The 12,260-nt window shown below is 36.3% G+C and overlaps 1 protein-coding gene across 1 annotated transcript; it reads right to left on the bottom strand.

Moving 5' to 3' along the window:
• Positions 1-1,254: 1,254 nt before the first annotated feature.
• On the bottom strand, positions 1,255-5,966 carry LOC120261340. The gene is made up of 5 exons (XM_039269199.1): positions 5,857-5,966; positions 4,156-4,488; positions 3,946-4,056; positions 3,784-3,861; positions 1,255-3,692 (listed from the first exon to the last, which is right to left on the bottom strand). The coding sequence occupies exons 2-5, from the start codon at positions 4,470-4,472 to the stop codon at positions 1,892-1,894; spliced, it is 2,307 nt and encodes a 768-aa protein (XP_039125133.1). The 5' UTR covers positions 4,473-4,488; positions 5,857-5,966; the 3' UTR covers positions 1,255-1,891.
• Between the last annotated feature and the right edge of the window lie 6,294 nt (positions 5,967-12,260).

The following is a 12,260-nucleotide window of genomic DNA, read 5'->3' as shown; positions in this document are numbered from 1 at the left end:
TTTTTCTTTATTCTTCTTTTTTACTTTTTGAGGCTAAGGAGATCAGGAGTTTTGTTTTTTTTTTGTTTTTCCCTTTCTGTTGTTCATTATTTCCTTATTTGTTTGGTTAGGAAGCCAATGAATTCACTGAAATTTGTATTTATTTATTTATTTTTTTAAATAAGAAAATGGTTGTTTAATATATTGTTTTGATAAAAAAAAAATGAGATAATGTATATAAAGTTAAATATCAAATTAAGATAAAATCTGAAAATGGAAACTCTCATTTACCACTGGCGCAATAACTGGATGATAATCCGACTTACCACCAGTACAACACTCCCTCTCAAAATATAGTTAAATATTTACTGGTTGTATAAATAGTGGTAGCTTGTCCACATTGTATTAAAACAAAAACTACCCACCTCTATTCATCTACTACTCTATTTTGAATTGCTATTTTGAATAACATATAATTATTTTTTTTTTTTGGTTAAATTTGACCCACATCAGCTGATGTAAAAAGATAGATAATGTAAATATATTTAATAATAATAAAGATAAAAAAAAAATTGTTAAAAAGTAGTTGCGTGAATAGGCAATAGTTGGAAAATAGGCAAACAGTAAGACAGGCACCATAAATGAGCCACAGAAGATGAGAAAAAAAATAAAGTTTTTAAGTGAAAACAAGTTGTAAATGATTGATGTCTCCAACGATCAACATCCCAAATTTATGATCAATGTGCGTACATGCATGCTGCATAGCTGTCTTCTTTCCTCAGAATTCACATGCCTTCTCTAAAGTTTTCATCCACATATCATGCAAACCTAATCTTCAGATTCACAATATTCTAATGAATTTTGTATAGTTTTTTTTATTAATTTAACTCATTATATATAATTTATATGCATATATTTAGCCTGGCATTGACCAAAAATTGGGTTTGATTCATTACAATATGCAGAAATAAATCTTCATCACCAACTCTATGACAAAAGTTGAATTTTTTTTGCTTAAGAGTATTTATTAGCCTCAAATTTTGGCAGTACAAACATTAACTACCTTTTCATGCAATTTGCAGTATATAAATCACCAAACAAATAAAAAATTGCTGTGAATTACCTGAAATGTTCCTTAATTACACATTTAAACTTTATCCTGTTGTTAGTCTTCTAAAATTTATTTGCTTGTACTAAAGTAAGCAGACAAAGGTTATTCATCATTATTGTGGCAACTGATTTACACCTAATATAACTATAATGCTCCATTAATAATAAACAAAGAAAAACTAAAATAGTTGGATTTTAACTGCACATAAAGATGATACTGTTTTTGGACGGAACAAATACGCACAATGAGAAAGAACAAAACAAACTAAGGCTTACTCTGTCATTACCGACGATGCAAAGGGAGTAAAATGCAAAGCATAAATAATGAATGGCTTAACAGAGGACAAAACTCACCAAGGACTTTGCTATTGTTTCATTAAGAACCACCAAACCTAACAAAAGGGCCACCTCAATGAATGCAGCAATTGCTAAGTTTGCCAGGTTGGTCAGCTGCTTTTGCATTCGATGTTCCTCCCTCGCCACCCTTTTAGTTCTGCAATGAATAGACCTTGTTAGGTTTCACCGCATTAAATCTGTGCATCTATATTCATGGACAAAATGAGCAGATCTTGGCCATATCAAGCTTTAGAAACTTTAAAGGTCTCCATTGTTGGTGTCCACCATACTTAAAAAGCAGAAGAGACAAGTGCTGGACTTTCAGTTCTAGGGCCACTTGATCCATTGATTAAATCTTCAAACAGCCTTGAAATATCAAAAAGACAAACTTGTGATATGACCGAAAGAATTAGCTGAGTGCGGAGATTGTAAGATAAGTCAGGCATGAAGTCCACAAAAGAACAAACTATAACTGGGCATTGCACGTCGCCTTGTTATGCCCTGGTTGTTTGCATCTGCTGCAATGCAGTGGCCTTGTGCTGGTCTTGTAAGGACTAATCCTCTTTCTCTTTGGTCGGCCAGGCGGGCGACTGGAGGGGGGAGGATAGGAAGTTGGACCTTGTGAGGAAATTATGTTTTCGATATCTGGTACTCGATTGATTGAGGCTGAATATGTCATGGAGTAGCATGCAGTGGTATAGTATTGGGAACAATAGTCATAAACAGATTTACCACTGTGATCGATTACTGCGATAGCATGAACACAAGGCAAACGTGTTATCTGCCACTTCCTACACGTGCACTCCCAGCTTTCTATGTCAACAACTTCGGATGTACTTCCACGAACCTCAAACATGGCATCAGAAGAACGCACAACATTAAGTGTGTGCACTTTATACATCTCTTTCTCCAACTTCTTCTCTGTGGATGGTGTCATTGTGCCTTCCCATGAATTACATGCCTGGCGACGTGAATCTATTAATATGATTAACTTAACCATTAATGTATCAATTATTTGCACGACTGATGACTCATCTTTCACCTCAAGAAATGTGCTAAAGAACTCTGCAATATTTGAAGAGAAATAACCATACCGAATACCTTTGAATAAGGCATCAGACCAGTGACTGGGCTTAGTGGATATAACCCAGTCACCAGCATCTTTCGAGATGGTGCTTATTTTTTCAATGCATGTAGTGAAATAATCAAGAACAGATGTCTGGGCAGCACCTTTGAAGGCTTCAACCATAGCATCCTTCATTTCCTCAGGCGATGATCCATTGTTTATCTGTGTCTTAAATTCTTCCATGAGGTGAGACAGAGAATAACTATGGAAACAGTCTTGAAACACCTGAGGTACAGATTCATCCAAACCCATTTTTCTACTAGATATGATTGTCAGATTTCCACATGAATCCAGTGCACATTTTAGTTGTTCAAGGAACCACTGCCAACTCGCACAAGTTTCAGCCTCCACCAATCCAAAGGCTACTGGTAGTATTTCATCATTACCATCAACAGCAGCTGCAACTAGTAACTTCCATTGGTTATTAGCTTTCAGGGGTATTCTATCAAGAAAGAGGAGCGGACGACAACCATGCTTAAAACCATGAAGAAAGGCATGAAAGGAGACAAAGAGACGGCGAACCATTGAATTAGCTGATGACAATATCAGGGCAATGCTCCCTGGATTTGTCTCCACCAACTGCTGGCAAAACCATGGCAGCCTATTGCTCAACTCTTCTTGCAACTTGTGTATATCTTTCTGGGCAAACTCTTTCAGATGCCATGCTTGTGAATAGCTCAAGTTAATCCCAAAATCTTGATAAAGGTCTATTGCAATATCCTTGGGCTTAGAATCAGGATTACCCAGTAATGTCTCCTTTACAATACTCGTCAACCATTGCTTTGTTCTTCTCCCATACCCAGCTTTCACATTTCCGGCATCACAAGTATGCATTTTATTGATTTTCTTGATTATGAATCTCTGCTTACGAGTTGAACCAGAGGCATGTATCCTCCAGGAACAATTTTCTTCAGAGCATTTCACAGTTACCCGAGCATTGTCATTCTTAATATACTTGTACTTGAAACCTTTCACATAAGCATATTTACGCAACTCATCACGAAAAGCTTTCGGATTATCAAATTCTTGACCAACATCAGTGATGGCATTATCCCAAGGTGTTTTTGAGAACTGTGGTTCACAATGGTCAACAACATCTACAGTTGCCAGATTAACTGAGTCAGCAATGTTGCACACAGCCCTATCAAATAAAAGAAAAAAAAAAATTATCTTTCTATGATTGATTAGTGGATAAACAGATGATAAACTGGAAGAAATCTGAGGCACTAGACCTCTCAGGAGTCAACTTAGCAGCATCTGGCTCTGGTGCTCTAACATTATCAGCAATGGGATTGCTGGCTCTAGTCACCCTTCAAGAGAATAAGTTATTTTAACAATAAAAACTAGCAAACAACATCTCAAGGCTCTATCACATAAGAATAGCAGCAAGAAACCTGTTCCTAGTCTTCTTTGAAGCTGCTACCCGCTTTATTCTAGCATTGTGTTCAGCTGCAGCAGTGTCAACCATGGATGTACCTGAGTCTGCAATAGCACTCCTTGTTGGCCTGCAGGGCCATGTGCATATTAATGTTCATTAAAAGAGTTCAGTTTATGTTAAAACAGATCCTTAAGCTGTAAAAGTAGCACAGAAGTTCATCATTTACCTGTTATCAACCTTGGCTGAGACATATATGTCCGTGGTCATATAACTCAAATTAAAATCAATCATACGTTCTAGATCTTTGTCACTAGATATTGTAATGGGAGTCCGTTTGTTGTAGGGAAGAAAGTATCTGATGGACATGCAGCTACTGTCAATGTTAAACATATTAGCTATTTCTGACTTAAAATTGTTAAATGGCATCCCATGGCTGATTTGAATTGCATGAGCTTCACCACCGGTGTAGGACATAGTTCCCTCGGCATCTGTGACAAACTCTCCACCAAACTGGCAAATTGCTATTAATTTGCCACCTTCCATAATGGCGGCCAACCGCCTGAAACATAAAGAAATTATCGAAGTTGTTTACAATAAAAGGCATGTGATCAAATGCTCCAGAATTCAAATGTCAGCTTATAATGCAATTTGTTGAGGTGCAAATATTTTGTGTTATCCAGCATTGTTTCTCTTAAATGCATGTTGCTGTCACAGTATTGCACCATAAATCACACAGCTTCGTATTACAAAGGGGAAAGTTAACAAGATTAAAACACACACACACTCTCTTATCAAAACAAGAAATTTGGCAAAAGTTAAAACCCTTTTAGCACAAACACAGAGGCTATAACAGTCAATTTATAAATTTCTCTTTATATTAGCATTTCTTTGAGTAGAAAGAAATATAGAGCAGCACCTTATTCAGGGCTGAAATGTGAGTTGTTGTAAGTTAAAGAAAATTATGTATGGAATTAAATATAAGAGGAAAAAACCAAATTTTATAAATCATAATGTAACAAAACATTTCACAAAGCCATCTATTTTGCCAATGATAGAACTAAGATTGGCAGGCTGCTATTTTTTCCTAAACAATTAAAAAGCCACATAGAACTAACTCATCCAATCCAATAAGTAAATATCCAGTTGATCAAATGAAATCCAAACCCTAAAACCTCTTTACAGCCACAATAATAAGAAATTTGCAAAATTCACTTAAGCCATAAAATACAGTCCCTACATGTTCACAATGGTGGTAAACATTGAAATGCTTCATGGGCACTAGATTTCATTTCCTTCTCTCACTTGGCAAGGGAAAGAGTTACCATCCTTCTTATAAGAAGGTGGTATGACCACTAGATTTCTCATTACAACTCCATGTAAGTGCAGTTTATGTCACAAGCCTTAAAGAAAATACTCCATACGAATAATCAATCAAATAAGAACACCATTTTTGATCTATTAAAGAGATTAATTCCAATTTCACAACCTAGATATTTCCCAACACTGAGATCACTTTTTCATTAGCACATCCATCATATTTCCCATATGTGTTCACTATTACTGGATCAGAGGCATAAAAATCAAGCCACAAATGCTTATTAAAACAAGAAAAAAACTCAAATTCACCCTTATTTTGCTGTGAATGCCAATCAAATACAAAGTCCTAATTTTGTTGAAGATACATCACAAAAGATGAAATTTTTAATTCAGTAAAAAGTGCAGTTAGTGAAGATTAAAAACCAAATAAGAAAAAAAAAATAAATAAATAAAAGAAAAGGGGGAAACATTGGCCAAAGATCGCTGAAAATCCTAGTAAAAAATTAAGTCAAGGAAGGAGGAGGCATGATGAACTCATCTAGGGCATTACAAATTAGAAAATTTCAACGATATTTCGATCAAAAACAAGAAGAAAAAGAGGAGCAATTACCGGAAAACTCCACTCCTGGCTCTCGATCCGTCGTCTTTCCGGCTTCGCTCTCTCTCTCGGCTCCAAAGCAGGGAGCTTTGGTTTTTTGGTACTTGGCGATGGATAGCACAAAAGCGGATACACGGGCACAGCGCTTTGGACCCGACCCACTAAATCGGATTCGGGTATACGGGTTTGCAACCCGATAAGAGAAGACCCGCATTGCCAAAGGCCCACATTGCACATTTTACAAAAAAGCCCACATCCTCATCCAAAAAAAAAAAAAAATAAATAAAATCCAGAGGTGGAGCCGTAGAGGGAGGAGGGAAAGAAAAGTGGGGTCTTTACTATTTAGAAATTCTTTCTATAAAAAACAAATATTTTCTTATATATCCGTACAACTGATATTAATTTATTTATAGTTTTTTAGACCAAAAATCCACTAAAATTTTTTTATAGAAAAATAAATATGTTATATTTAATTTTCTTTTCATTCATTTTAATATACAAAAAATAAATTATATTTTTTATAAATTTGATTTAAGTCGATTTTCAAGAGATATAAGTACATAAAAACATTTTACAAGCGTTTATCAACAAATATAATTTTTATGAGAGTATGTTGATAATTATTCATTTTTACTAGGTACGCAAGCAATTTTCTTTCACAAAATCCCTTTCTTTTTTTTTTTAATGTTGTATTTATCAAACTTTGAATTTTTATCACTTTTCACATAGACCCTGGAATCTGGAAATTAGTAATTGCATGCATATAAAATATAGCCTCATACAATAGAGCTCATGTATTTTACTATCATATATACACCTTTACTCTTGTTTAATATAAATGAGTAATAGTTTTGAACATTACAATTTCCACATAGTTGGTCAAATTTTATAATTCTGCATTTGACATAATTTGGACTCACCATCAAACTTGTAATAGTTATTGATACGTCAATATACATTGTGACAACATTATGCTAAACCATATGAGTATCTGTGTATATTTATTTTTTGACAATATAGATAAACCATCTTACACATATTTTTTTGTTAATGTAACTCAACCATAAATTGAGAGAGAGTCGAATCCTTAACCTCCTGCTTGTACGGCTATACTATCATTATTAAAAAATAACATTTGATTTGATTTCCTTAATTTTTTTTTAATAAATTTTAATATAGATTTTATTGTTTGCACCTTATTCATTGAAAGCGTGCAATCAAAGACTAAGGTCCATATTCTCCATTAGAATATTTGCTGTATAATTAATTACCTAAATGCTAAAATACATATCTACCTAAAGAATGAAAATATTAACAATTTGTCCTTACCATTGGCAATACAAGTCATGAAAGTGTCTTCCCTTATCTTTTTCCATATATATATATATATATATATACTCAAACTCACACATCAATTATATATATATATATATATATATATTAAACTTACACACATATATATAAATATAGGGAAAATTATTGTTCACCCCTCGTAATTTTTAAAACTTCCTAAAAACCCCCTCCTACTTTTACACACCCCGGACAGCCTTTCCGTTAGTGTTTAACTTCCCTTTTACCCCCTACCGTTCACTTCAAATGGGTCCATGTTATGAAATCCCATTTTTGCTCTTGAAAATGGTGGGGAAAAAAAAAGCGCCAAATCACATCTTGTCCAACCTTTTCAAGTGTTTTCTGCTTGGTTTCTGATAGACAATGCCTAGAAGTTGCATTACATATTGTTCTTCTCCTCATTTCTCCTCATTTGGTTTGTTCGACTTCAGTTCTGCCAGTTTCATAATACGGTGAGAATCTCTTCGTTGCTATCATTTTGACCATTCTGCGGGTGTTTATTATGGAGGGTTTTTGTGGTACTGATAGATGTAAATATGTTTCAGGAAACGAGTCTGGGTGAAATTTATCATACCCGAAATATATAAATCGGTTTCTCCAACAGAAAATGAAGTTGATTTCCATCGGATTGGTCAAGTGCACTCCATCTTCAAATGAGCTGTAGTCGATCTTGTTGTCGAGACAGACGATGTGCCATTGTCGAATCTTACTGAAAACGAGTTCATTTCGTTGTAAAGTTCTTCTCGTTAATGGTAGTTCCTCTCGTTTATGGTTATCTAGTTGTATATTTTAAATACTATTTAACTCTTTGCTATTATCTGTTTAAATATATTACAAATTTGTTTAATAATTGTCGTCTCCGTTTAAATTTATCTTTACCTGTTTAACTATTCATATTAACGTGTAAATTCTCAAAGACTCTGCGTAAAATATTGATCTTTTTCGTTTGAACTGAAGTGTTGACAGGTGGCAAGGTTATGGTATCCCGTGCATAAGAATTAATGACGGCATTAATTCTTGTGCACGGTAACATAAATATCCGAACACCCGTTCGTTGTGATCAGTCAATCTCGGTCCACTGTGCGTTTCCCTTTTTTCTTGGATATGAAGCGTTAACCTGCTTGTGGACTTCACACCATAAATGACAAGGAAGAACCCTTCCCATGGACAACCACTCCTCGTCGTCGTAGTCGTCCTCCTCCTCTTCCTCTTCCTCCTCCTCCTCCTCATCTGCTTCTTGTGTATGATATTTGCTGGAATCAGACGAAAGTTTGAAGATCATCTCTATCTTAAAGGATGTTTCATGATCCTTCTCATCTTGAGAATCAATCAGCCGTAATCATGCAACAAGTTAAACTATTTTTTCTTGCCCAAGTCAAAATTCCCGCATAATTGCCTAAATGCAGAGGATTCCCCAACTGTGGATGACGGGCAAGCAATTAAGCGGGCATTTCGACTTGGGCAAGAAAAGAAAGTTTTCACTTATTGCTTGATTGCAGAGGATTCTCTAGAGGAGGAAGATCATGAAACATCCTTTAAGACGGAGTTGATATTTATCACTTGAGAATTGTTCTTACTCTTTAAGAATGTTTCGTCGATGTACAAATATTACTTTTACGTGTTTAACTCTCAGGATCTTCGCTTAAGTCAGACCATGACACATTGATTAATAGACGTTTTTATGAATGTGTTTGCTTAACCTTTTTTAACGTGTTGCATTCTATGTTGTGCAGGTTCAAGTTGATGCGCATGTTATGCAGACCGCAGTGAGCATTCGAATGTCATGATACTTGGTGAGTCGAAACCGAAATCTTAATGAGAGCGAGCGGTCGACTCGGCGTGTCCGAGGTCCGAGAAGGCGTTGTAAATGTTTTTATTTTTAAATGAAACAAGCTTATTTGAGTGTGAACTTCTGATATTTAATCAGATTCTCCATTTTAAACAAACAAACTTATTTGAGTGTGAACTTGTGATAACTTGTGAAATTTAAACAGAGACATAGTTAAAACAATTTGAGAAACAAAAAACGGCATTGTAAACAAAACAAAATGTTAAACAATAATCGATTTACTCTTTAAACAGTGACAACGGTGTTTAAGCAAATACATAAAGATGTTTAAACAGTGACAAGGAGGTACCCAGGAGATACCCATCTTCAACGCGATGTCAGTGAAAGTATTCAATTTAAACAATAACATATATTTTAAAACAGTTAAATCACTATATTTAAACGGTTTACATATTATTTAAATGATATAGAATTTATTTAAACAGTTAACCGTTAGTTTAAACACTATATGTATCGGTTTAAACATAAAAAGCTTGACGTTTAAACAGAGACTCATGATAAGGTGAGAACTTTCCTTCGAGCGATGACAATATGGCTTCCTCGGGACAGTGACATATATTTCTTTTTTTGCCCTTGGGATGGAGGGAAAAATACAGCTCAATCACATCACGTCTAGTCTAACCTTTATGCATACAACTGTGCACTTTTTTGTTTGCCTTTCTGATTGTTGTTTGTTCTTTACATCTTCTTCTTCTTCTTCTTTTTGTTCTTCTTTTCATTTGGTTTGTACGATTTGGATTTCGGCTGATATATTATGAAGAGTTTTTGTGGTATTGCCAGATACAACGGGGAGGGAAGAGTACTAATGTTCACGGCTCAGTCTTCTTGGAAGTTGGTGTTAGCTGAGATATGTGAGAGATGGGGTCTCGAAGTTTCCCTTGTCAGGGTGAAGTTTATCACACCCGATGGATATAAAACGGTTTGTCCAATAGAAAACGATGTTGACTTCCAGCGGATGTGTCACGTGCACTCCATCTTCAAATGCCCTGTAATTGATCTTGTTATCGAGACAGACAATGTGTCATTGTCGAATCCTAATGAAAACGAGTTTTTCTCGTTGTAAGTTCCTTCTCTTTTATTTGATCCAGTTGTATAGGTTTATTATTGTTTAAGTATGTCAATCACTGGTTAAAATCTTGTACTATTCATTTAAGTTAATTGTTCACTGTTTAACTATTTAATTTATCATTTAAAAGTTTACTTTATCACTTAAATAGTCTATACTCTGCTTAAAATATTTATCTTTTCATTTAACTGAAGTGTTGGCAGGAATTCAGATTCTGCAAGCGCTCCCGTTCAACCCCATGGTGACCCTGACGGTGTGGGATGTCTTCCTTCATTGTCAGATCATTCTGAAGTGTTGTCGTTGGATATCGGACAATGTTTGACGGTGTTGAACATTTCAGGGATGTACTTCAAAATTTTGCAATCAAACGGAATTTTGACTTCAAATTCATAAACAACGAAAAACATCGGGTGACTGTGGGATGCGCTGCCGATGATTGTCATTGGCGCCTTCATGCATCAAAATAGTATAATAAAAATACTTTCAAAATCAAGACAATCAACCCGTCATACACTTGCGGTGATGGAATAGGTTCGGCGTCACATCCGAAAGCGTCCAAAAAATGGGTAAGCGCACGAGTGATTCAGAAGCTCAAGGACCGGCCCTTGTACAAGGCTATCGACATTCAGAAGGACATGTTGGGGGAACATGGTGTCCACATACCATACAAGCAGGCTTGGTTGGGAAAAGAGCATGCCCGGGTGGTCCTCGACGGCAGTGACATCTCCAGCTACGATTTGTTGCTTTGGTATGTGGATAAGGTGGCTAAGACAAACCCCGGCAGCATTGCGATCGTGGAAAGAGACGGTGATCGTTTTAAACGTGCATTCTTTTCTTTCAGAGCGTGTATTGTGGGATTCAAGAGGGCTTGCAGGCCGCTGCTGTTTCTCGATGGTACCCACCTCCTTGGAAAGTATCGGGGTACTCTACTGGGTGCCACAGGGAAAGTTGGAAACAATGGTTTGTTCCACGTCGCCTTCGGTATTATCGACAACGAGACCGATGCCAATTGGACTTGGTTCATATCCAAGTTAGGCGATGCTTTATACGAGGAAGGAGATTATCATGAGATAATTACCTTCGTGTCGGACAGGTCCAAGGGCCTTGTGAACGCAATTGCGAGAGTCTTCCCTTCTTCGCCATATGCATACTGTCTTCGACATTTGGAGACCAATTTTATGAAAGCCAATGTCAAACTTGGGAAGGCATTGAGGGAGGAGTGCTGGTCTATATGCTTTCACATTGCGTGGGCATCCACGGCTAAAGAATTCGATGATACCGTGAATGAACTGCAGGCCACATCACCCAAAAAGTAATTGCTCGATAAACCGCATGACATAGACGGCGCAATCGACGCTTCCTTGTTTTTGGCGTGGGGTTTCCATGTCGTGCACTAGTGGGTACTTTGAGGTCGCCGACTCGCCGAACTCCATATCGACACAAATGTCGAATAGATTCCGCTGTCGAGATATGCAAGTTGAGATTAGAATACCGATTAAATACCAAATACTATTAATCGGACATAATTTATTAAAGAACTTACCATGTCCAACACGTCTTTATCGTACCCCGCACATGAAGAATAATGCTTGTATTCTTGTTTATCATTATCAAGGACGAGGACATGGAAGTGACCATTCATGATTATCGGGAGGATGACAATTTGAACTTCATGCAAGTTGCGCACGACATCTCCGATCATAGCCATAGTGGTTTCATGTACATCGTCCTGCATTGACATAAACAGCGCCAACAGTCGTGTGATGGAGGCGCGCTTCTTGTAAGGATATGGCACTTTGCTCAGTGACTTTTGTATTATGCATACGAAAGCGTTCACCACATCATCTGTGACCATCTCCTTCCCCTCAAGCAGAGTGTATAATTTGTCCCGTGTGGTGCTGACAGCGTCATTCTTCCACACGACAGTGCTGAGGTTAAACGATAACAGATATAATTAGACCATATTGTAAATATTTAAATGATATTATCAATTTTCAAATGATATTATAAATAATTAAACGTTAAATAGATAAATTAAATGATAATATATAAACATTTAAACACTATCATAAAAACTTTAAACTTACATGTCCATACGACAGTTGAGGAAGATCCTCATCAACTCCTGCTCGTATTTGTTAAGACGCGATT

The sequence above is a fragment of the Dioscorea cayenensis genome, chromosome 5 (assembly GCF_009730915.1).
Source record: "Dioscorea cayenensis subsp. rotundata cultivar TDr96_F1 chromosome 5, TDr96_F1_v2_PseudoChromosome.rev07_lg8_w22 25.fasta, whole genome shotgun sequence".
NCBI classification, from domain to species: domain Eukaryota; kingdom Viridiplantae; phylum Streptophyta; class Magnoliopsida; order Dioscoreales; family Dioscoreaceae; genus Dioscorea; species Dioscorea cayenensis.
This window is presented reverse-complemented; position numbering and strand designations above follow the sequence as displayed.